Raw genomic sequence first — 25623 nt, forward strand, 5'->3', positions numbered from 1 at the left:
ATATATGATTTTATTCAATAGTTTTACAAAAGACTAAAACATTGGGAAATACTAAAAAAAAAATATGTACAAGCACAAAGAACTAAATACCTAACTCAATCATTCCACAATCATACTGAGCTAGAAACAAAAAAATATATAAGAGATACAAAAGTAAGAACCACATGAAAAATACTGAGACTTACATATTTATAATAATAGCCTAAGACGGAAAACGATTACGAATCCATGATAAAGAAATACTAATCTAAAGATATACAATAACAGTCAATGCTCTAATATTAACAAGATCTATGATTGGGAAAGAACGATGATGGAGTTATGCTGTCAATGAGATACAGTAGGAACAAGGGGCCTACGCGTGATTCGGTGTTCCTCAATTGTTGGGGTCCCCTTCATCAGGGCCATTCCCAATAGTATAATCCAATGACAATCTAATCTTAGCAGCCGAACATCCTGGTCATTGCTTGTTATAGGTTCTGGATGTGCTTGAATAATATAGGCATAATATCTAATAAAAGAAAATATAATTATGTACATATATAAATATAAAAAGCTTGTGTTCTGGAAGTAACCAATTCTGATTTTTATGAGACAGAAATAAAGGGATTGTAAAAACAATTAGTTTGAATGTGAAACTAAAGATACACGAAATCTGATGATCAGTAACCTAATATGTGGAAGTACCGTATTCAGTGCTGATTTCTACTGTATCTCCCAAATCAATAATCAAAACACCCAGGTGAGTAGTGAAGTAATATAGTTTGGAGTTTTTTTTTTATATGGTACCTGTTATATTTGTCTATTGGTACAACTGGCATAAAACGGTTCCATTCTTAAGATTATACGCAAAAATGCCATTTTGTTGTCAATAGGGTGAGACGTGCTAATGGGGAGAAAAAAGGCTCTAATTAGTAAAGGAAGTCTTAGACACAGGATATCAGTATAACTATATACTGATATGGCTAATGACGGATTGTAAAATTAGCCGACAAATAGAGAATTCTTTATATATGAGATCGAAGAATCACCTGAAGATCAGTTGAATGAAACGGACTTGCAAGTTTTATATTGCGATCTTTAGGATGTCCTCGAACTCCAATTAGGCACAATGGAAGTTCCGAGGTATATGCTTCAATAAGGGAGCTAAACAAGGTAAAAAGAAAATATCACGAGTGGCTCTTGAATAGTCTCATTCGACTAAAAAAGGAATTTATTTATATAGAAGGTGATCAAGGGGTCTCTCAAACAAAGGAAAAAACGAATATTCTTACCTGTGGGTATGACTGCTTCACGTTCGATGGATGCTAGTCGCGGCCGCCGGAAGCGTTCTATTTAATGCTAACTCTAATGGGAGGGCTCCAGGGAGCTCAGGAGCCCGCGCAATGATGTAAACATAGCAATTCACGGGGGCCGCCATGTTGAACTAAACAGTATAGACTGAGTCTGGCGAAAGTGAGCAAACCGATAACAGGATAGTTCTCGGTGAAGCCTAATACCGGCCGTCTAAAATAAGATAAAAGGCATTGTGGCTATACTTGATACCCTACAGCTGAATAAACCATATTTGACAAGGCATTCAAAGTGACTGGACGCATTGGGCTGCACATACAAAGGTATCCAATGAAAGCCAAATGGTTGCCTTAATAGAATGGACTGAATTCATTACGAAGAATTTTACATTAAAGGAAGGCTTCTGGGTCTATAGGAGGTCACAATTAGCTAATAGATATTTATATTTAATATTTCATATTTCAATACTAAATGAAAAGTTTGGAAACATATTGAAAAATATTTTTTTAATATGCTCCAGGCTATTCTGGAAACTTCATAGAACAATAGCTGGAGAGAAAGAGGATCTTATTAAATGACCACCAGCAAATGTTTTTTAACGAGAAAGGACTCCATACCCCACAAAAAATGAATAGGGATAGGATCTATTATATAATAGCATTTTCCCAGGGGATGTATTCATTCAGCCCCTTTTCACAGCTGTCCAAAGTAAAGATCCAATAAACCTCCCGCTTCTTCCTGATCTTATTGGCCTCGACCGATCTTGATTTCTTGATCTTTTCCAATACAGTCCAAGTAAGGTCATCGACCTTCTGTCCATGTTGTTTCCAGTGTTGGACTAATGGGGCATTCTCCTTATTACGTATGTTGGACATATGTTCCAATATTCTTACTTTAACTTCTCTCCCTCTTTCGCCAACATATAATAGGGGACAGGGACAGCGGATCAAGTAGATACAATTAGCTGTTTTGCAGTTGGTCTTGTCAGTGAATTTATAGTTTCTATGTTTCCATTGGAGAGAATCTGCTACTATCGCTCTAGGGCAAGCTTTACAATTACCACATTTATGGTTGCCCTTAATTGGTTGGTCCCCACAAATGGATTTCTGACAAAAATTCTCATTTCTCGGAGGAGACGCTCTAACTAGTTTATTGGAAATGTTTAGATTTTTCCTTAATGCCAGGAGCGGGCGTTCCAGTGGTACCTGGTTAGGGTTACTGTTGAGGATGTTCCAGTTGGAGAGAATTATTCTTCTGATTTTTTTTCATTTAAGTTGGAATGTTGAACCACACAGACCATCTGAGATTTAGATTTTTTTTTTATTCTGTTTCTCAAACATACTGGTCCTGTTGTAATACTTGGGCTCTTTTGTACGAGTCCCTAACAACAAGTTTTCTATGGTACCCTCGCAGAATAATTTTTTCTTTCTTCAAGATGTTAGCTTGGTACTCAAAGTCCTGCAAATTAGAACAGTTTCTACGAATACGTAGGAACTGGCAGAAGGGTATACCTTGTTTTTGGCTAGTAGGATGGAAACTGTCAAAATGGAGTATAGTGTTTCTGGCTGTCGGTTTAGTGAATAACAACATCTCAAGTTGGAAACTATTATGGCCAATCCAGATGTCTAAGAACTCTACCTTTTCTCGACTAGTGTGAATAGTGAATTTTAGATTTGGATCACATACATTGATCCACTGACTGAATTCTCTGAGATATTCTTCTTCTCCTGTCAAAATAAAGAAAATGTCATCTATCTATCGTGACCAAAAATCAATATTTTCAAAGAAAGGAGCCATCTCAGTGTAGATGTGGATTTCCCCAAAGGAGCCTACATAGATGTTGGCTACACTGGGAGCACAGGCGCCCCCCATACTGACTCCTTTCTTTTGTTGGTATAACTGTCCATCAAATTCAAAGAAATGTTCTCGTAGAACAATGTCTAAGCACTAAGATGAAGGCAGAATGTTCTGTTATGCCTTCCTTTTCGAGTAGGCAGGCAACCGAATGCCAAGCTTCTTTCTGTGGGATGTTCGTATATAATGCTTCATTGTCCATCTGAGGATCTGAGTAGTGGAATTAAAAGGGATATCTTCTAGTTTGGCGATTATATGGCTGGTGTCTCGAATATATGCAGGAAGTTGAGCTACCATACGATTCAAGAATTTCTCTACGTATTTAGATAGAGGTTCTGTCAATGCCCCTACAGTGGAGACTATGGGTCGCATCGGAGGGTCTGCTTTGTTTTGATGTATTTTGGGTACTCCGTAAAACACAGGGGTCCTAGTTTTCTGAGGGTTCAAATATTGAAAATCTTGTTGGCAAATGAGACCCTTATCTAGAGCCTCATTGCTTATTAGTGTTATCTCTCTTCACTTGTTCCTGCCAGCTTCTCCCTGCTTTTTGATGATAATCAGGTTCATTGAGCATGGTCTCTGGCGGTTACACAATATACATGGGATAACCAGGCAAAGGAAACGATTTGTTGTAATGTTTCAGTACCATACAAGTGGCTTCATTCCCAACCTTTCTGGCCTTATTCAATCATTGGTTTAAAATTACCAGTTACTGGCCTTTCAAAAGCAGCAGTTTATTATTCCAAACCTTACTGGCCTTTCTCAACCGGCTGTACATAACCTCCAGTTTCTTACTTATGATATTATTTTATTATGAATGTGATTGAATTTGCAATTTCATGAACATTACCACATCTGGTGAGTTTCAGGCGTCCCGGTTAACCTGCTCCATCCCCCACTTTTCCCAGCACAAATGTCCTCAAACAGGACTCGGGGAGCTGCTTAGTCACCATGCCCCGCTCCCCCTGCAGTGTACTAGCCAACTACACATTAATTCCTCTTGATTATTGTCCGTCTGCTATAATGCAGGTACTTTTACTTCTAACCGCCTCCCATTCCCCTTGCCCTCTGTCAAGGTGTGTATTTGTGTTGTTTACCTCAGCTTCTATCAGCATGGCGCCAGCTTCTATGCAGCTCACACACCTATCTATTCACCATGGCACATAATTCCACCTCACACATACACTACACACCACACAATTCCACCCAACACAATTCCATAACTAACAATTCCAATTCAACCCACATATTTCCACTCCAGACAACATATATCCATTCCACACTAAAACGCATAGATAAGACTTCATTTACAATGCCAATAGCTATAACTCTCGCAAATGCGAGACCAATTGCCTTGCAAATGCTTGTTAAGTTTGGACTAGAGGCCGCTTAGCTGTCTCTCTCACTTGCCCCGTTTAAAAATAAAACTGTACTCACACACTTGTGTGTGTATGTGTATATAGTGTGTGTGTGTGTATATATATATATATATATATATATATATATATATATATATATATATATATATATATATATATATATATATACATATGATTATAAAAACAAATCCCTTTCAGGGTTAGAGTGACGCATAAATTATGCAAAAAAGAATAGAGAACTCTGGGTAGTTCCCAAGTTCAGATGGAGAGCAGCTCTAGTAAGGAGCACTCTGCAACACCAGCACAGACAGTGTCAACCTTGCCGAGCTGTAAAATTACAAAAGCCATTTACCAGTCCAGGTGTCGCAGAGTGCTCCTTACTAGAGCTGCTCTCCACCTAAACTTGGGAACTACCCAGAGCTCTATTCTTTTATTTATTTATTAATTTATATATATGAGAACTCTGGGTAGTTCCCAAGTAAAAGGTGGGAAGACCTTTGCTCACTACTAAGGTGGACAGTGCAGGGCAGAGCTTTCAGGTGATTTGCATTCTTGCAGCAATTTAAAGGGAGACCGAGGGACGCTAGGGGAGGGGGGGGGCTTCGGCCCTTGTCCCCGGGCCACATTTGGCCCCAGGAACGCCATTCCATGGGACCCAGCTTTTATTCAATAGGGGAGGGCGGCCATGTGCACCCCCCCCCCCCAACCCCTCCCCGGGCTGGATTTGGCCCTGGGGCACCCCACCCCCTTGGGCCTGGCCATCTGTCCTAGGTGCCTGCATTGATCTTGCACACATGGAGCTGCTAAAGATGCAGCTCCCTCTGTGCAAGAGCAGTTGTTTCATCTCTTTCCCAGTCCGCATCCCTGTGGGCAGGGAAAGAGATAAAACCTCTGCTTTCAGTGGCCAAACGCACTTTGAAAGAGGAGTCTTTGCTCCGACTTGGCGGGAGCTGTCAAAGCTCCTGCCAAGTCAGAGCAAACAGCAATCTCCTGTGGCTATGTCTCAGGGGTGGGCACCCTGGGATATTGGGACATAGCAGGAGCCGGCCCTGGGAGGTGGTGGTCTCCAGGACCATTATTAGCTCCACGAGGGGGACTGCGTGCCCCCGCCAATGTTTAAGTTACTCCCGGGGAGGTGGTGGTCCCTAGGGGTCTGCAATGGACCCCCTTAATCATATCAGCCCCAGGGAGGTGGCGGTCTTGGGGAGGGGGGAGAAATCTTTCGGCCCACGCACATTTCGGATTTCAATTTTCCCAAAGGGAAGTAGTGGGGCGGGCTGCGTGGCTAACCCCCACAGCACCCAGAACATTTTGACATAAGGTGGCGGTCCCCGGGGGTAAAAGAAGCCCAAGAAGGGGTGTCCTTTGCATTCTTTTTTCAATCCCCAGTGCCCCCAGGCCGGGCCCACCCAGGGAGGGAAGGGGGTGGGTATAGGAAAGTGCCCTTGTTGGCATGGTTACCCCCCCCCCCCACTTTTTGCATTATATTGATAGACTTGACTGAGACTGTGGTGGGATCCTGCTAACCAGACGCCAGCACTAATGTTCTTTCTCAAAAGCTGTACCATTGTTTACACAATTGGCACACCCCTGGCACACGGTTACGTCCCTTGAAAAAGGTACCCATTGTACCAAGGACCCTGTGGCCAGGGAAGGTCCCCAAGGGCTGCACCATTTAAAAGGCCACCCTAGGGGGGGGCCCTCACCAAGCACATGCACACTGCCTTTGCAGTTTGTGTGTGCAGGCGAGGAGAAAGTCAGTCAACAGGGCACTCCTCTCAGGGTGCCATACACACAAACCACTGCCTGTGGCATAGGTAAGACACCCCTCTAGCAGGCCTTACAGCCCTAAGGCAGGGGGCACTATGTCACAGGTAAGGGCAAAGCTACATGAGCAATACGTCCCTACAGTATCTAACTCCATTCATAGATATTGTAAGTGCAGTGTGCCGACATTGAGTGTACAGGCTGGTAGTTTGTCATTACGACCTCTACAGCTCATAATAGCTTCACTGAATACTGGAAAGTTTGGTATCAAATTGCTCAGCACAGTAAACCCACACTGATGCCAGTGTTGGAAAATTACCCTGAGGGCATCTTAGAGATGCCCCCTGTTTGGTAGCCAAACTGCTAGTGCAGGACTGACCAGGCTGTGCCAGCTTGCCACTTTCAGATGAGTTTCTGACCACAAGGGGTGAGAGCCTATGTGCTCTCTGTGGCCAGAAACAAAGCCTGCACTGGGTATTGGGGGTATTGGTGCTTCACACCTCCCCCTGCAGGGACTGTAACACCTGGTGGTGAGCCCTAAAGGTTCAGGCCTCTTGTTACAGTGCCCCAGGGCACTCCAGCTAGTGGAGATGTCTGCCCCCTGGACAAAGCCCCACTTTTGGCAGCAAGTCCGATGGGGAAAATTAGGGACAGCAAGGAGTAGTGACCCCCTCAGCTGGGACCACCCCTAAGGTGTCCTGAGCTGAGGTGACCCCCCACCCCCTTGCAAAATCCTCTATCTTAGTTTGGAGGGCAGGGATCAAACGTGTTAGGCCTGTGTCCCCCTCCCCAAACAAAAGGAGTGGACACAGGAAGGGTGTAGCCACCCTCCGGGACAGTAGCCATTGGCTACTGCTCTCTGACCCCTGTAACGCCCCTAAATCTATGATTTAAGGACTCTTCTGAACCTAGCTCGTCAGATTCCTGGAGACCTCACAAGAAGGGATTGGTAAGCTGAACCCCAGCAGAGAAGACTGAATATGCAAACTGACTTGGCCCCAGCCCTTCCGACCTGTGTCCAGCTTCTAAAGCCCTGCTAAAAGAAAGCAATGCATCCTGCAGGAGCAGCAACCTCTGAAAAGCCTCCGGAGGACGACCTGCATCACAAGGATGAAGAACTCCTGTGGGCAGCAGCCCTGTCCAAGAAGAAACTCAATCCAAGGACTCCAGAAACACCCAGATCTGCAAGTCCTGCCTACTCTACACCTGATGCCCACGGCCTGTGCCCTTGTGGCCCAACTGAGTAGGTCCCCAGGCAATTCTGAGCAAGTGCCTACTCTGGGTTAACTCCTTCTGTCCAACATGATGACGCCTGAGCCCTGGGGATCCCTCTGACCACGACAGAACTGGATAAAGACTCCTGACACCAAAAGTTACCCCTGCACCGGCAGCCCCCTGGCCTTGGGGAATCTGACCTTCAGTGCAGAAACGTCCAGCAGGCACCCCTCCTCCTTGTCCAGCCTTTGGTTTCTCTGAACCAACCCACTGGACTTCAACTGTGGCATCTTTTGTGACCCCAGGGTCCCCCTATAGAGAACCATTGGGAGCCCGATGCTGTTAGTAGCACAGGGGCAGCCAGGTGCAGTGTGTGTGTTTGGTGCTGACCTGTGGCCCCCCGAGGTCTGCCCTCCAAAGACGTGGGTACTTACCTGCAAGCAGGCCTGAATCAGAGTGCCCCCCGTGTCCAGAGAGCCCATGTTAAATCAACCTCAACTTTGACCTCTGCACCCGGGCGGCCCTGTGTTGCTGGTAGTGTGTGTTTGGGGATAACTTTAGCCCCAGCCTGTGGACTTTATAATACCTGGAGTCTGGAACTATAAGTCTTGTACTTACCTCAAAACCATACTAACTCCCCGCCCCGAACTGCTTCTGAAAATTGCACTGTTAACTTTTAAAACAGATTAATGTTATTTGTTTGAAAACTGTATAACTTGCCCATTCTAAACAAAGTGGTATTGATACATATGTTGGATACTTACTTGCACATGTACTTATCTGCAACTTGAATCTTGTGGTTCTAGAAATAAAGTAACAAAATATATTTTTGCCCTATAAAAACCATTGGCCTGGAGTTAGTCATTGAGGGAGAGAGACGGAGAGAGGGTGAGACACAGACCGACAGACCGAGTGTGTGTGTGTGTGTGTGTGTGTGTGTGTGTGTGTGTGTGTGTGTGTGTGTGTGTGTGTGTGAGGCACTACCTACTTTAGCCTCTGTCAAGCCTCTGGGGAACCCCTCGACTCTGTGCACCATATCTCATTTTGATATATTTTTTACAGAGCCAGCTTCCTAAGCTTCCTACAACAGGAGACCAGCTTTTTGAAATTTATTTTTTATTTTAAATTCTCAGAAAAATATTTGGATCCAGATCTGCTGAGATTCCAGAGATAGATATATATATATATATATATATTTTTAAAGCTTTTTAGCCCTGGGACCAAGGCTAGGCGCTCAAGGTGACCCTACCCAGCTGAGTCCCAAGATAGCTGCCAACATTTCTTTGTTGAAGTGTGAGCAGCCAATCAGATATCAGCATGGGAACAGTTACATCTGCGGAGGATCGCGTCCCTCGATGTGTATATATTTTAATCTCTAATACTTCAAAAACTACTGAATGGATTTACACCAAATCACAAAAGGCACGCTTTCTGGTCCAAGAGCTAACTTCCTGCCAATTTTTGTGTAGTTCTGTCCAGTGGTTCGGGCTGTAGTCAAGTTCAAAATCGCTACAGGAAATTACATGAGAAACTCGATTTGGAATCCCCTGCTTTTTCTCAGCCCCCGCTTGACGCTCACACCGAAACTTTTCAAGACAGCAACTGAACCCACTGAAGTTCTATATATATATATATATAAGTTCAGCAGTTATAGTTATACTTATAATTATGTTAAACTTTAACTGGTTGCATAAAGTTACTTAACGGCACATGTTAGTTTGTTCAGGTAAGTATAATTGCGGAATTTCTATAGTTTTACATGGGTAAAATGTCAACCTAACTAGAACATCCCTGTAACCTTTGTTTTTTTCTTCTTTTTTTTTTTTTTTTGCAGTGAATTTCTGTGGTTTTTGTAAAATAGTATCCAATTACTGCACATTAATACAACCACTGCTGGGCACAGCCTTTGGAATTGCATGGAGAAAAAAAGTTTTGCTCCCCCCTCTCTCTTTCTCACAAAACATTCCACATACCAGCTAAAGTCACTGGCATACTCATTTTGAACATTTTGTGAAGATATGTCAAATGGCGCCCAATTTATAGGCAAAACAAACAATGTTTTTCCTATGGAAAGTAGGTCCTAACTATAACTACCTACTGGCTATCACCAATAGGTAATAAATAACTAGAGGCGCTTTGGTTTAACAGTTTTCATACACTGATGCGTTCAACTCAATTTTGTATCTTCCCTTCAGCATCGGCTAAGCGGTCAGCCCCCTTCAGGCATTGACCATTTTGCAAGTTGAGTAATGCGCTTTTTTTTTTTTTTTTGTGATCGCGTGTGTATCAGCCCTCCGAATAGTCTGCCTCAGTGCCATGGTTAGTGCGTCAAACTCTGTATTAGTTCATTATTAATGTTTTTTTTTTTTTTGTTTTTTTTAAGGATTTGTAACCCATTTTTAGCTAGAGGCATTTTTCCCTTTTTTTTCTAATTAATTTAATTTCTCTTGCATATGGTTGGAAAACATTGCACACTTACCAAGTTCAGACCTGGTGGTTTTGCCAATGCTCGTTTTTCATCAAATGTGGTCTTTGACTTGTAGCATTAACGCTTCACCTTTCAGTGGAGCATGTCGTTTATTTCTCCTACACACCCATGGATCAGTAAAAGCACTTGGCCACTTATTTGAGGATTCGTGCTACTCTGTCTTGCTTTGCAGCATCTGTATACAGTGCTGATGAGAGGCAGTAAATGTTTTAAAGATAAGCATTTTGTTAATGTTTTGTCAGACGTCAATGGAAATACAAATATTTTATGTCCTTTGAGCCCTGTTTTAATCCAGTTTAACCCTAGACTGCATTTCCTAAATCTAGTCTAAAAGCTAGTTTTAATTCACTATCTTTGGCAAGCACTTACAAAGCGAGAGCTAATCTAGGAGGTAGAAGAGAAGGTGACACAGTTAATCCCTAAACGTTTATATCATAGCATTCATTTCTACCAAATAATTAGTTAAACTATTTTTTTAGTTTTCTGACAAATTACTATTACTGCTCTGAACCTGTAGCATTTACAGAATGTACCAAAGTAATACTGCGAACTTAAAACAAAACTATTGTAAACATTGTCTGATTTTTATTTTTTATTTTTATATACAGATGATCTTCCTCATTGGGTGCTGTCAGCTATGAAGTGTCTTGCAAATTGTAAGTATGCTGCTATTTTCAATATCCCAGTAATCTTACATGTAAGACTAAGATAAAAGGTGATGCAAAATTGTCAACCAAAATAGTGCAGTCTGAAAAAACAAATTCTATTTGAGTTTACATATTAGAAAAAATTTTAAGGGTCATTTATGCTCTGACCTCAGAAAACAGTACATCCCCGTAACATTTAAATGTCACCTGACTTTCTTTTGGATCTGCAAACGTTACCTTCTTTACCCATCTGCTACTTTAAAGATTAAAGAGAGTCCGGCCCAAAGACGAACCTTGAGTGACTCCACATAGAAGCTGAAAGGGAGCGGCCCTGAAGTCACCACAGATAACAGTGATCGATCTTTCAGAGGAAGGAGTCCAACAGCTTCAGTGCCATGTCCCTCAAACCTACCTGATTAAGCCTTTGCACCGTTCAAGCTGGCGAGATGGTGTCAAAGGCTGCAGACAGTTCTAGCAGGATCGGGACAGCACCCCTCCCCTGTGCTGTGATCCTTCCTGAACCTGTTTGAGAGGTCCAGGAGATCGTGATCAAGAAGGAATTTAGCTAAATCCTGATTGATGTCTCTCCAGGATTCTTAACAGGAGAAGGTAATAAAATGGGGTGGAGATTTTTCATGACACCAAGGTCGCCCTTGGGCTTCTTTTTCAACAGAATTGCTTCTTTCCAGACCTGGGGGGAAACTCCTTACTCCAACACCCCTGCATAGGTCTGTTCCAAGACCTCTGCTACAAGCTCTGGGACTACCTGAAGAACTCTAGTCAGACAGGGGGGGTCAGCCAACAATCCAGAAGAAATACTCAGAAGCAGGGTCTTAATCTTAGAAGCCAGCAGTGGAGAAAAACTATTCAGACTGGCCCGCAAGATGTGCCGCAACAGCTACTCCAACCCCCTTACTTGGCCAGGAGGCATTTTCCAACTGATCCTCCAAAGTAGCAGGGAACTCTGCATGGATCTTCAAGATTTTGCCTTTAAAATAATGGGTAATTTTGCTACAAAAAAATTAGGAGATTTGGAGACTATCTAATCTTCAGGGTAAAAAAACTGATTTGGCCTCTCTAATAGCAGTTTTATATTTAATAGTCAAGTTTTTGAGTTTAGCTCTTTCCGACAGTTCTGGGGATAGTTTCCACTTCCTCTCCTGCCTCCTACACTGCCTTTGGAGCTCCTTCAGCTCCTATGTATACAAAGGGGCAGAGGGTTTCCTCCTATCTTTAGCATTCGTTTTTTTCCTGGGGGCTGCACAAACAAACTGGGCCGAAGAAAGTGACAATTCCAGTTTCACCTACAGTCAAGCACTCGGTGCAAGAGTACTCGCCCTTTACACCATGAAGAGGGCATTCTTATCCAAACAGGTTTTATGTGTGGTGACTCCAACAATCTGAGTTTTGCAGGTGAGCTCATTGCCACCAAGTCACCTTTGACTGTTTTGACACAACAGTAATGCTTTCTGCATGTAATGATCATTTGTATATTGCACACACCAACATGAATTACCCCTGAATGCTCGAATAATATGCACCATTTTTGTAGCATATTTGGCCAACGTAATGTTGAAAGTTTTTATCATTCTCTGATGGATAAATGGTTGCGCCTGAGCTGTTGGGTTTTTGAAGAGGTGTTCTGAAGATCTCGGGTGTGTGTATTGATTGACCTCACAAAGTTATTTCATTGTATAAGCAATGGTGAGGGTATTGATACTTCTGTGCATGATCTGATGTGGTGTTACTAGCGTTTATGGAGCAAATCCTCCCCCTTGCCTTTAACCCCCTTGTGCATTGTTTGTCATTCATTTGAATGTAACAGCCTCTACTAGGCATGTTTCCACATGACATTCAAAAATCACATGCATTCACTAGAGTAATAAGAGGGAGAGTGTGACTGGAGGACGGGTAACGTGAGACTTTTCAATTCCTAATAGTATTACTAAATGTACAGCAACAAAAAAACATATGCTCAATAGCATTTCCACTGTTCCTTGGAACATGTTTTTTTTTATGTATGTATGTATGTATATATGTATGTATGTATGTGTATATATATATATATATGGAGAGGGATAGAGAGATATGTGTATATATATATATTTTTAATATCTTATATTTCTTTAAATCTTATTTCAAAAGTAACACTAAGGTGATTTATCCTTTTTTTACAGAATTTAAACAGTTACTGAAAAGTCATATTAATTGGTGCCTTTTCTTTCTTAATATAGGGCCTAGAAGTAATGACTTGAGTCAACCAACTTATATTGGCTTTGAACGAGATGTGTTCAGAACTATTGCGGACTATTTTTTAAATCTTCCTGAACCTTTGGTTACTTTTCAGTATTACGAACTTTTTGTCAACATTTTGGGTATGTATATAGTTTTGGTAATGAGTCGAATATATTTCTCTTATTGTCTTTTGTATGTTCAACTTCTTACCTTAAGATGAAAACATAAGCTAACTTACTCTATGGAAAAATTAACATGAAATCTGTGTAGTCCATTTGGAAGACCTGCATAAATAATAAGAGGCCATTTAGAATATATTTTATTAAAGCAATAAAAACCAGTCAATTGCAGGCTTATTGGTAACAAATGTCATCACTGTGTGGTCCCTGTTTTTAGGTCTGGCATTAGTTAAGACCTTCAGATTTTGTGAAAATGACATGCAAAGTATATTTAGTTATAGGGGCCTTCAGATAGCCCTCTTGATCCACTAACAAGTCTATTGTGTCATTCTCATTTTTAGGTCATAGCCTACCAGCATTCTGGCTTGCTAACAACATCTTGGGGACGTTCAGAAAGCTGAGCTAGGAATGCATTTTGCCCATTGATTGTCATTGGCTTTGTGGTTTGTAACTCACGTTTTCTTGCTTATGATTTGCTGGCTTGGGCTCTCTAGGTTCACTTCCTCCCTCCCATGCCAGAATCTTATTTACCAGTATCCTTCCTAAGGCCCCCTTTCTGTAAACAGGCTTGTACATCTTGTTCTTATCTTGTCACATTTGCTGTGCCTTCAAAAGACAGATCAAATGTCAAGGTGTGTCTTCCAGAGAGCTCGTGTTTACTTTGCTTTTGGCTGACTTTAAAGTGAGTGTTTAGAGGAATGCACATTTATTGTAGGCATGGAGAGAAGTGACTTGTTTTTATTTGTTGTAGACACAGACACAGGTACTTTAAGCAGGACGACTTGACTTATTAGGTTGAGCGCACCAGCCCTTCTGACCTGCTATCTCTTGTCTGGGCTTTAACCATGCCCATCTCACGCCCATCACTTTCATTTGCGCGTGAGCTTGCGTTTCGAAATTCTCTTCATTTTATTTGTTAAAGGCATGCATATGTCATGCCTTTTCGGGTGTTTAACCCTCCTTGAGAGCACCGGCCAACTACTGTTAACATACGCAGCATCCATGTTTTACGGACAGTTTGTGGATTACTTTCTTACTTTCAGCTTGACCTTCTGTCGATCGGCAGTAGTGGAGTGATTCGCATAACCACCACTTGTTGTTGTTACTTTTTTCAGTCGCTCTGATGGTGCCTACAATTTTTGTACAGCGGGAACTTGATCAGTATTGGAGAGCTTTATGCTCGAGTTCCTGCTATATAAAAATCGAAAGCGTCATGAGCGGGACTAAAAAAAGATACAATGGCAAGTAACGGGTAATTATGCAAATCGCTCCAGTACTCCCGATCGAGTTTGAGCGATTTCCATAACTACAAGTTATTTGCCATTGTTTTTTAGTCCTGCTCAGGGTGCTTTTATTTTTTATACCGCGGTAACTCGATCCACACTATTGGAGCACTTATGTAAATCACTCCAATACTGCCTATTGAGTTCCCTCTGTATAAAAATCGAAAGCGCCATGAGCGCAAATGAAAAACAAAAGAAACAATAACAAGTAACTGGCACTTATGCAAATCGCTCCAATACTGCCGATTGAGCCCCCTCTACGGAAACTCGATCGGCAGAATTGGAGTGATTTGCATAACTACCAGTTACTTCACATTGTTTCTTAGTTACCTCTCTTCACAGTTAAGGAGAGGTCAGCGTATCCCATTTACGCACAGCTTACAAAATGTCAGTGCAAAACTCCACTTACATTTTGTTCATCATTGTATAGAACTGTGATACACTATCCTTCACAATTCTTGTTTCACTGTTTCTCGTTGTTTGCTTTCATCCCGCATGATCTTGTTGAGCTGCTTGCTCAGTGCTATTATGCGGCAGGAAAGGACCAAGTTGGGAGGCAGGGTTGATCAACCTATGTGGAACAAAGGTCCACGGATCCATTTACAATCCCAATAGCTCGAACTCTTGCAAATGCAAGAAATATTGCATTGCAAATGTTTTACTGATATATTAGGTCCAGTTATAACATGTTCCTCAGTTGCTTGAAGCTACTCAATATAAGATCCTCCCTACTTGGGCACAGAGCATCGTCATTTTCGACGAAAGTAAGCATCTGGCGACGTTGGTTGCCTAACATGCGAGCATTACCCCCAAGACTTACTGACTGCATAAACGGGGTGGGGTTTTACTTTCCAGGAGAACCCATTTGGTTACTTCACCTTATGTCGATCAAGTTTGGAGCCCGCTAAACTGATTTCTGATGTTCAGAATTGCTAAGTAAGCCTTCTTCTAGGAATGATTGTGCCGCAGAATGTGAACACCTTGCAAAGGTTAGGTGCTTTGCAGTCTTTAATAGTGACGTGTAACCAATAGCCAGTTTGCAGGGCTTTGTAAGTGAAGCCATGTCTTGGAAAGTTTATAGTAGAGACGTTGGGTTTAAAATATGCAATTACTATACCCACTCCACATTGATACTTGTCTGTGGTATTGGCATTCAGTTTCCTTACAATGGCATCATATTTCCAATTGGTATTGTACGGAATCTAGATTTATCCATTGAGCCTGTTTTGAGGGTGGTGGCTGTTGCTTTCAACTCACCGGTTACCTTTGCCCATGCTCATGGGTGTAGGAAGTGTAGGGGACGTGGGGGATACGTCACCCCGCCCCCCAGAGTTTGGATTGAGAGGGGGGGGGTCACAGGGGGGCAAGGGTGGGGGGTGATGAGGGGACCAAAAATAATTTCCCCTTCTCTTCTGTGATTCGCAGGGCCATTAGTGCGTGAAAACGCTACGTATACTGGCCCTGCACTTGACCTGTGACCTGCCTCCAGGACACTCGCCCTCTGCCCTTTTGTTGTGCTGCAGCACACAAGGAATCCTTTCTCACCTTGCCGCCACAGCTGCCTGCAGTCTGCACTTCAGAGAACAAAGGAAGACAAGAGAGGCCTTTTGTTGATGGCTGTCTGCATTCTGTCCCTCCTGAGCCCTACCCTTCCTGTCCCTTGAAGATCGAACCCTGAAGACAGCAGCAAGATTTGAAGAAGGTAAAGAGGTTTGGGTAATTAAAGTATTTCCAAGTATCTCCCTTTCTTTTTAAATAGGGTGGTGTGTTGCAGAGTATCTCCCTTTTTAATAGAGTATTGTTGAGTTACTGTGAGATGAGCAGGGCAGGCTTTAGCGCGCTGGTGGCACCCTGTGCGACAATGTTTTAGGACCCCCGTTTCTGTCACCACTATCCTCATCTGTATAGAACTTGCCTGCCCCAGTGCCAGTTATGGTCCTGTCCCCCTAAGGTGACATCCATCAAGTTAATTCCGGTGATTAATGGTCTTCCTGGTGAGAGATTGAAGTTTTGTCTAGTGGAAGTTTTGACTCTTCATAACGTACAGGGTTAATATGCCTGCCGCAAAGAACGTCTACATGCAGATCATAAAGTGCATATATTGTGAATAGCTCACTGGGTTACTTTTGTCAGATGTAGGAAAGTACCCTCCTTTTGGCAGGGTTGCCCGTATGTTTTGACTGTGTTCACTGGGGTCCTACTAACCAGGACCCCAGTGACTGTGCTATCTCCCTTTAAATTTGGTTGTTTGGAAAACACACACACACACACACACACCCCCCCCCCCCCCAACATCTGGCATACTGGTGCCCCCTTAGAAGTCCCTAGTATATGGTACTCCGGGCATTGGGGGACCAGGGGTTCCCCATGGGCTGCCGCATGTATTATGCCACCCCTAGGAGGCCATGTAAAATGTGTCTGCAGGGCTGCCATTGCAGCCTGTGGGAAAAGGTGCATGCACCCTTTAATGTCAGGTCACTGTCGCAGGTCCTGTAAGTCACCCCAATGGTAGGTACTCCTAGCCAAGAGGACAGAGTGCAGGTACCTGTGTGTTAGGGCAGCCCTGTAGGAGCAGAGGTGCCCCCACGAACTCCAGCTCCACTTTCCTGGACTTCGTGAGTGCGTGGATGCCATTTTATGCATGTACTGGGCATAGGTTACTACCTATGTCCAGCTACATAATGGTAACTCTGAACCTGGGCATGTTTGTTATCAAACATGTTGGAATCATACCCCAATGCTATTGTCAGTATTGATAGTATGATTCCATGCACTCTGGGGACTCCATAGAGGATCCCCAGCATTGCTCCTACCAGTGTTCTGGGGTTTTCTGGGCTGCCTACACTGCCTCCACCCCTCAGATGGGTTTCTGCCCTCCTGCTGCTTGAGCAGCTCAAGCCCAGAAAGGGTGAACAAAGGATTTCCTTTGGGAGAGGGAGACAACACCCTGTCCCTTTGGAAATATGTGTTACAAGGCTTGGGAGGGGTAGCCTTCTCAAGTCACTGGTATGCTTTGGAGGGCACATTTGGTGCCCTTCTTGTATAAACCAGTCTGTACCGGTTCAAGGACCTCAGTCCCTGCTCTGGTGTGAAACTGGACAGTGGAAAGGGGCGTAACAATCCACCTGTCCACCACCCCAGGGGTGGTGGCCACTTGATTCTGCCATCTTGAATCTAAGGTAGGCAGAGGCCTCTGGGAGCATCTGAGTGGCCAGGTCAGGCAAGTGACGTCACAGGCCCCTCCTAATAGGTGTCACCCTGACCAAGGTGACCAATCCCACTTTCTGGGCTATTTAGGGTCTCCCTCTTAGGTGGGTCCTCACATTTAGTGTGCAAGATTCCAGCAGGATTCCTCTGCAACGTTTACTTTGACTTCTGGCCTCTGGAACCGCAACTGGACTAAACAGGGACCTACAATCTCCAGCTCCATTCTCCTTCCAGCAACTGCAACATTTCCCCAGCTGTGCTTCCTCTGAGGGCGGCAAGCCTTCAGTCTGCACAAGAAGAAAGAAGGAATCTCCCTTGGAGTGAAGGAGTCACTTTCCTGTATCTGCAGGCACCAACTGCAATGAAGACTGGCTGCCTGGATCTCCTCTCCTCCTGAGCCATGTGGATTGTGTATCAGGGGTGGTAGTCTGGAGTGGTCTCCTTGTTCCTCTCTACCAGCTGTTGAACTTTGGAGAAGTTAGGCCCTTGCCTTCCCACGCAGGACAGTACCCACATGCACTGCATCTCTAGCAGCTACTGTGGCTTGTTGGCATCTCCTCCAAGGGATATTCAAGCTTTGTGTACTACCAGCCCCCAGTACTCTTCCCTGTGAGGCACAGCCCTCTGCATGATTCTCCTGTGATGTGGGACCTCTCTTCAGGTGTGCTGAATGGGCCTCTCTGACTCCTGGGCTCATTGCCTGTGGATCTACTGTGGGGGGCTGCCTCTCATTCTCCAGACTCTCTGCACTGCTGAGGGTCACCTGGGACTCCCTCCATGTGTTGAGTCCCCCTGGACCTTGCTGGTCCCCTGCAGTTTCACTTTTCTTCTACAGCAACATTTGCCTTTGCCAAGGCTTGTTGGTGGTTTTTCCATACCACAGAATGACTGCAACTCTTCATTCGGTGTAGGACGTTGTCTGCATCACCCAGGAACTCTTCATGTGCTCCAGTACTGCATTACTGACTGTGTTTGTCTCCCTGTCGACCAACTCCTGCATCCACAGACGGGTGGGTAGTGTCTCCTGCCACAACCGGACACTCCAACGTGAACTGGACTTGGTCCCCTTCTTCTCCAAGTCTTCCTTTTCCAGGATCCACCTCTGGTTTCTTGCAGTCTTGTCTGTGTCTTGCAATGTCCTTTTGGTGGGTTGGGGAAAAACCTGTAACTTACTTCTTTCCTCCTGGTCGCTGGGGGGGGGGGGGGGGGGCTCTGGTACTTAACTTTGGGATTTCCTAGTTCCTCCAGCTCCCCTCTTCTGATTCCACTTCCTTGGGTGGGGACTAGACTTTTGCATTCCACTTTTAGTATAAGGTTTGTTTCTCCCCCCCCCCTGGCCTTTAGTATTGCCTGTTGCTTTTCACTGTTGCTTTTTATGCCAATTTCTGATTGCTGCTGTACATATAAAAGTATGTTACTTACCTCCTATTGGAGTATTGCCTGTCTAGTGCTTTAGTGTTTGTGTTACTGTAATAAAGAACCTTTATTTTCGTAACTGAGTGTTTCATTCATGTGTGTAAGTGCTGTGCGACTACAGTGGTATTGCATGAGCTTTGCATGTCTCCTTGATAAGTCTTGGCTGCTCATCCACAGCTACCTATAGAGAGCCTGACTTCTAGACACTCCCTACACTTAACTAATAAGGGGATACCTGGACCTGGTATAAGGTGATACCATAGGTACTCGCCACACATCTGGCCAGCTTCCTACATCAGAGAGCTCCTTTTTTGTCCTCTGCAGTTTATAAATTGAAACCTAATATAGAACAGAGAGCAATTAACTCACCACAGAAATGCATGTAAACTTCAAGGTACAGATTAAAACGTTATGATTTTCCCCACTTTTCCATTAACTTAATGTTGCAAAACAGGTTAATTTGAGTACAAACCAATTCTTATTATTAAAGAGAGCCTCCAACCATAGTGCTATGTTTTAAATTGAGTTTGCTCTTCCCCAGACAAAGCACTCTTAAACAATACCTGCTACCAGTATGGATGAGCTGTGACTCCTACACCTTGTAGTCCTCAGTCTTATGTACCATTTCCTATACACTGATTTGCACACACATGATGATTGTCTCTGTGTAATGTCTGTGTGATGTAAAGTGCCCTGACACCCTAGACCGGAAAGAGGGATGTTTGATGGAACAACACATGTGTAAATCATGCATGCCTTAATAATGAGGTCTCAACAACGACCGTGTCTTTACCACGCATGCCTTTACAACGAATTTCGTTGTAAAAGCATGTTTGGTAAAGGAACATGCGTGGTAAATTCTCCCCGCCCTGCGCCCTTACACCTGATACCATATTCCAGCCCACCCAAGCACTTAAGTGACCCACCCCCTGCCCTGAGCCCTAAACCTCTTCCCCTTCCTCCCCCCGGCCCTGAGCCCTAAAAGTAACCCTCCCCCGTCCTAAAAACTACCCCAGCCTCCACCCTGAATCCTAAAAACCTACCCCATTCTGTCCTAAAAACTGCATGACCCCCCACCTTGTACCCTATACCTACCCTGCACTGTCCTAAAAACTACTGCGACCCCCACTCTAAACTCGACCCCAGCCCTACTTACCGCTCTCCTCTGCTCCTTCCTGTTCCACCCGAACAGCTAGATTGCATATGCGTGGTTACAGCAGAGAGAGCATAGTAAAGACGTGTGGTAAAGGCATGCGTTCTAGACCCATGTGTGTGGTAATGGTAGCGTGGTCAATGCATTGTATTGCCAACAAAGTCACACTGGGCACCACCAGGCCTAAGGCCAACCCTGTCAGACAGCACAGCGGTTCCACTTCAGTGACTGCGGATAAGATCAGGACTGGCCCTGATGAGTACCAGACCCGGATCCATCCTTCTGGCTAAGTGGCCCTGGGGTAGGTCCCTCGATATGGGAGGGTATTCCTGCCCACGGCAACCCTTGTAGGTGCAAACTTTGTGTGGGGGCCCACCTCAAGGTTGTCCTTGTCCCCCCAGAAAATGTGTGTCCTACACCCCTGCTGCAGGCTTCTTAATAAAGTAACTATATTTTGTCTATTGTGACAGACGATACAGCTGCTGCCGAGCATGCTGATACACGTAGGGTGAAAACCTGTCTGTAGTTTTCAAGGACTGCCGTAATTTCGGCCTGCCGTCCGTTGTCCATGATGAAAGGCTTAATGGAGAGAATTTTTCCTAATTTTAGCCTTTTAGCTAAAGCACAAAATGTAATTAGGACAGATCAGTTTCCCCAACTAAATTGAAAGGCAGGGAGTCTTGTGTGCTCTGAGGGAGGGAGGGGCAGACAGATAAGAAAATACTTTCTTGCCAGGCTGTCTCCTTCCCTTAAGAAATGCAAATGTGTGCAACTGGTAAATCTGCAAATGTTAAAAGGGCTTGGAAACCTGCCTTAACTTTAATCAAAGGAGTCACTTGAAGCTTTATGATCACATCTGAAGGTACTTTCTTTTAGAGAGGTACTGTAATGGTATTTCGAGGTGAGCTGTGGAGTGTGTGGTTTTAATGGACTGTTATAAAAAATGTTAGTACTAGGTATAAACTGCATATGATTCAAATCTGTATTTTAGAAGGACATTTTTTTAAATGTACCTCATAGTACTAACAAACATTGGCAAAGCCAATAGGTCTCGGTCTCGTCTACGCAAGAGTTGTTGGCTTTGCCAATGTGTTTTATTCATGTTATACACCAGAGTGGCTGCTGTTTAGCATGGCTGAAAGTTCGTGGCATAGTGGTGTGGAGTAGAGTGGCATGGGAGCAGTGACATAGAGCACAGTGGTGCAGAGTAGAGAGAAGTGGGGTAGAGTACAGTTGTTTGAAGTGCATTGGTGTAGGTTGGTGCTAGCGCGCCTTGTCCTTAGTAAGTAAACTTACAAGGGGACGAGTATAGGTCGATGAATCTTTTGGATCACATAGGGTATCCAAGTCAAGAATAGCGAGCTAAAGACAGTATCAACAAATCAATTCAATCATCTTAAATGTACCATGAACTAATTTAAGCAAAAACCACCATGACTCATATGGAAACTAGCTCTGTTTATTCCCTATTAGTTACAACTCTAATCATGAACCTCTATTCAACAATATCATGACTTTCAACCCTTATTAGGAACATAAGCAATTAATTCTCATCATTTTATTAATATGCAATCAAACTTTAAACAAAGCAATAGCAAATCATGAGCTATCGAATGATTCAGCAATATAAGTCAGTCAGTCTGAGTCACCCTAAGTCACCCTTGTCAGCCTACGTATCTCCAGATTAGCATCAGCATGTGGGTCTTCATGCTAAAAACAATTTTGTCAATCATTAATTTGGAAAAATCTATCTAGAAAGAAAAAACGTTTTAAAACAGCGCAGTTGGTACCTAGAAAGAAATACATTCATTAATCAGTCAGGTTATAGCTACCTATCCAAGATGGATCAGCAACGAGTCAGACTTCGTCATCAGTCATCAATAAGACTTGGGCTCCCAAGAAGCAAGCCCAAGTTTCAGCACTTCGGACAGTGTCTCCTGATGTCATCAACTTTCGCCTCTCCGTTCTGACTTTTCCCCTCATGTCATGACTTTTTATTAGGGTCTCTCAGTCCGTCCCACAATTTGCCCATTGGTCAACCTTATCAGGGGTTATGACTCTAACCTATAATTTTTGTTTACCACTTGTCTACGTTATTTTGAGAGTCCATTAACATGATTGGTTCTTCTGTCAATGAGAACATCATCCTGTTCTTCAGGTAACGAAATTGTTGCTCCCAGCTCTCAGTCTGTATTTCCATTGTTCAAGTCCTGGGAAAGTACATTTAGCCTACCCTACACATAATTGTATCAATTTGTTCTGATCGTCCCCTGTCCGCTAGAAGGTTTGCAGTTTTTTCTCTTAGTACGGCTCATTGTTGAACTCTGTATTGTTCAAGGTCTCCTTTTCCAGTTCCAGTCTGCGGCGGTTCATCGCGGCTCCGCGTTTAAGCAGGCAAGGCCCAGTGCTGACTAGGCCTCTGGCTAAGCTAAGAACGTATGGCATTACAAAACATAGATTATATCGTTAATTATGATATATTAATACAACTTTAAAACATTTCACATTATTCAGTATTGTTAGCACAGATGGGGACCACTCCTTTTGCACATTACACGTTAATTTCACTCATTAATATCGTTCCTCTTATTAGTATGTATACGCAAATCATTAGCATATTCTCATATTAGCATATCTGCTGCAACATTGGCATGGGGCAGAGTAGAATGGCATAGAGTGCAGTAGTACTGGGTAGAGTTGGTGTAAAGTACAGTGGCGGAGAGTGCAATGGTGCAGTATCTCGGTGCAGTGGTGTAGGATCGAGCACTGATCCAGGGAGCAGTGGTGTAGAGAACAGTGGTGCAGAGTAAACGGCAGTGGAGTGCATTGGTGTAGAGTACAGGTGCATGGGGCAGAGTAGAGTGGTATAGAGTGGAGTAGGGTGGCATACAATACAGTGGAGTGGAGTAGGGTGGCATACAATAGAGTGCAGGAGCTTAGAGTGGTGCAGAGTATACTGCTGTAAAGTGCAGTGGAGTGGAGATCTGTAGAGTGCAGTGGAATAGTGTATTGGGGCAAAGTGCAGTGGTGTAGAGTGCTGTGGTGCAGAGTAGATTAGAGTGACATACAGTGTATTGATGTAGAGTGCAGGGGCATAGAGTTGAGTGTTAGAGTAAAGTGCACTATCATAGAATGTATTAGCATAGAGTGCAGTGGTGTACAGTGCAGTGTTGCAGAGTGGTTTAGAGTGGACTTGTGCAGACTAGATTGATGTTGCCTAGACTGGAGTGGTATAGCTTGCAGAGGCGCAGAGTGCAGTGGTGTAGAGAGGCGTAAAGTGCATTGGCATAGAGTGGTACAGAGTAGAGTCAAGGCATAGTGTGAAGTAGTGGAGTGGAAAAGAGGGAGAAGAGTGAAGTGTCGTGCAGTCACATGGAGTGGTGTAAAGTGGAGTGATGCAGAGTAGGGTGGAGTGGAGTATGCATGGTGTGGTAACACACTGCCATTACAGACAACACTTTTTTGATTGAAATGACCATTACATTTGCACAGACATACAGTTTTTCAAATAAAACTAATACAGTGTACAGACCATATGTGGAAATTGCATCACCTAATGCAATTATGTGTTTTAATCATATAAAGGTATTTGTTTCCAGCACAGTTCAGAATTAACAAAAATTTACTTCATTTGTACTCCTAATTCTGATATATTCTGAAGTTTATTTAAATGTTGTCATGTGATAGAAAAAAACTCTTTCCTAACCTCAGTGTCCAGCAAGATTGTTGCATAAATCCTTTTACTTTGAAGTCAGAGAAAGAAAAGTAAACACTAAGTTCCCACCTAAGACAGAGCCTGACATTTGACCTTGTTCTTTGAATGCACAGCAAATGTGATGAGATAACAAGATTTACAGGCCTGTTTATAGAAAGGGAGCACTCAGAAGGATACTGTAAATCAGGTTTGGGCAAGGGAAGGGACGAACTCAAGTTGCATAGCCTAAAACAAGCAAAGCCATCAAACTGAAAGCAACACAATGTGAGTTACAAATCACAAAGCCAATGGGTGGAATGCATTCCCAAGGAACCTCTATGAATGTACTTAAAGTGACAGCCATAGGATACTTTTTTTTGGGGGGGGGGGGGGAGGGGGGGTTCCAGTTTTTTTTTTTTTAGTCCAGTCCATATTTTGCAAAGGTTTGGCCACATCAATATCCCAGTTAGTATGACGACAAGACTTGGAGTGGTCTCCATGTTGCAGGAAAGATCTGTACACCTATTCTGTCAGTTTGCCACCACTCCCTACGGTGTAGAACTTCTGGCACACCTCGTATAGGGTTAGTACTAGGTGGAAGACATGAAATAGGGCATTTAGTGATTGGTTAAGGTGGTTGGAAGAAAGGAATTGACCGGGGTGAAGATTGTAGCCTGCCACAAAGGTTCGGAAATGTAGTAGCTCACCATCCAGAAACAAATCTCCCAATTTTAAGACACCTGCAGCATGCCACTGATGGAGTTGCTCTGAGCCCAGCCGTCCTGTGTGAGTGGGAATGCATGGCAAAGGTAGTGCAGGAACACATGGTTTCTTCGTGTCAGTGACTTTACAGGCTGTAGCAAGGCAAGAGAAAGCTGTGCGTGATAACCCCGGATGGTGAGCCGTAGAATGGTCAGTAGGAAACAATGAGCAGTGCAGTAAGCCGTCTTTGCGGATAAACCCCATCTCATGCAGGAGGTGGGCAGAAAGCCAGCAAGCTTGGACCTGTGCAGCTGAATAATAGCGTTCTAAGTCTAGAAGGCCTAATCCGCCCTCCGTCATGGTTAGCTTTAGAGTGGAATGAGCTACTCTGTGGCCCCCTGCGACCAAATCAGATGTGTGACATATCTGAAGAAGGAATGAAGGACGACCCGGGGAAGGTTTGCAAAATAATACTATCATTGGGGTAGCTTACAATCTTCTGTAGTGCCACATGGCCCACTACAGAAAGCAGACCACCAAAAAGCAAACTGGGCTCGGAGGGACCATGACGCTCTGCTGAGATTTCCATCCCGCAAATCAGTGGGAGAATGGTAGATACTAATCACTAGGTATCGAAAGGTAACTGGTTCCCAGTTCAGTCTGAGGTCTAATTGTATATAAAGGGAAAAACAGTGCCATCTGTTAAAGAAACACTAAACACACACACTGAGACTGTACGACTTTACTGTGGCCTGTTCAGAGTTTTCGGTCAAGAGCTACAACTTTGGCAAAGGAACAGAGCGACTGTTTGACGATTAACTGATGCTTCAGCCAATCTGTTTCCTTGGTGTTTAAAAGTATGACTTTTCCACAGCGGATTGGTAGCCAGTCTTATTTTTATGGGTAATGTACAGGATCCCTTATGGGCTTCTCATTTAGCTGATATCTGCCTTCTTTGTCTGGGTGGCGATAGGCCTAGATTCGAGCAGAGTTTAAGTCATGCAGTCCAGGTCATCTATAGGCAGTGTCTGGATAATATTACAGCAGAAGTATTTGTTCCCAGTTTTGGCAGTGTCCTTGTGCTAAACTAGCGAGTATCCCAAAGTAATGT

At 43.7% G+C, this 25623-nt stretch overlaps 1 protein-coding gene across 2 annotated transcripts in view; it reads left to right on the forward strand.

Annotated features, from left to right (window-relative positions):
- The window catches only part of DEPDC1 (DEP domain containing 1), a 219415-nt gene that overhangs the window by 89094 nt on the left and 104698 nt on the right, over positions 1-25623 (forward strand). For both annotated transcript variants that reach the window (XM_069232451.1, XM_069232452.1), the window contains exons 6-7: positions 10605-10652; positions 12878-13018. In XM_069232451.1, the coding sequence (XP_069088552.1) occupies positions 10605-10652; positions 12878-13018 (189 nt within the window). The remainder of the gene's footprint in view (positions 1-10604; positions 10653-12877; positions 13019-25623) is intronic.

This window comes from Pleurodeles waltl, chromosome 4_2, assembly GCF_031143425.1.
Source record: "Pleurodeles waltl isolate 20211129_DDA chromosome 4_2, aPleWal1.hap1.20221129, whole genome shotgun sequence".
Lineage (NCBI taxonomy): Eukaryota > Metazoa > Chordata > Amphibia > Caudata > Salamandridae > Pleurodeles > Pleurodeles waltl.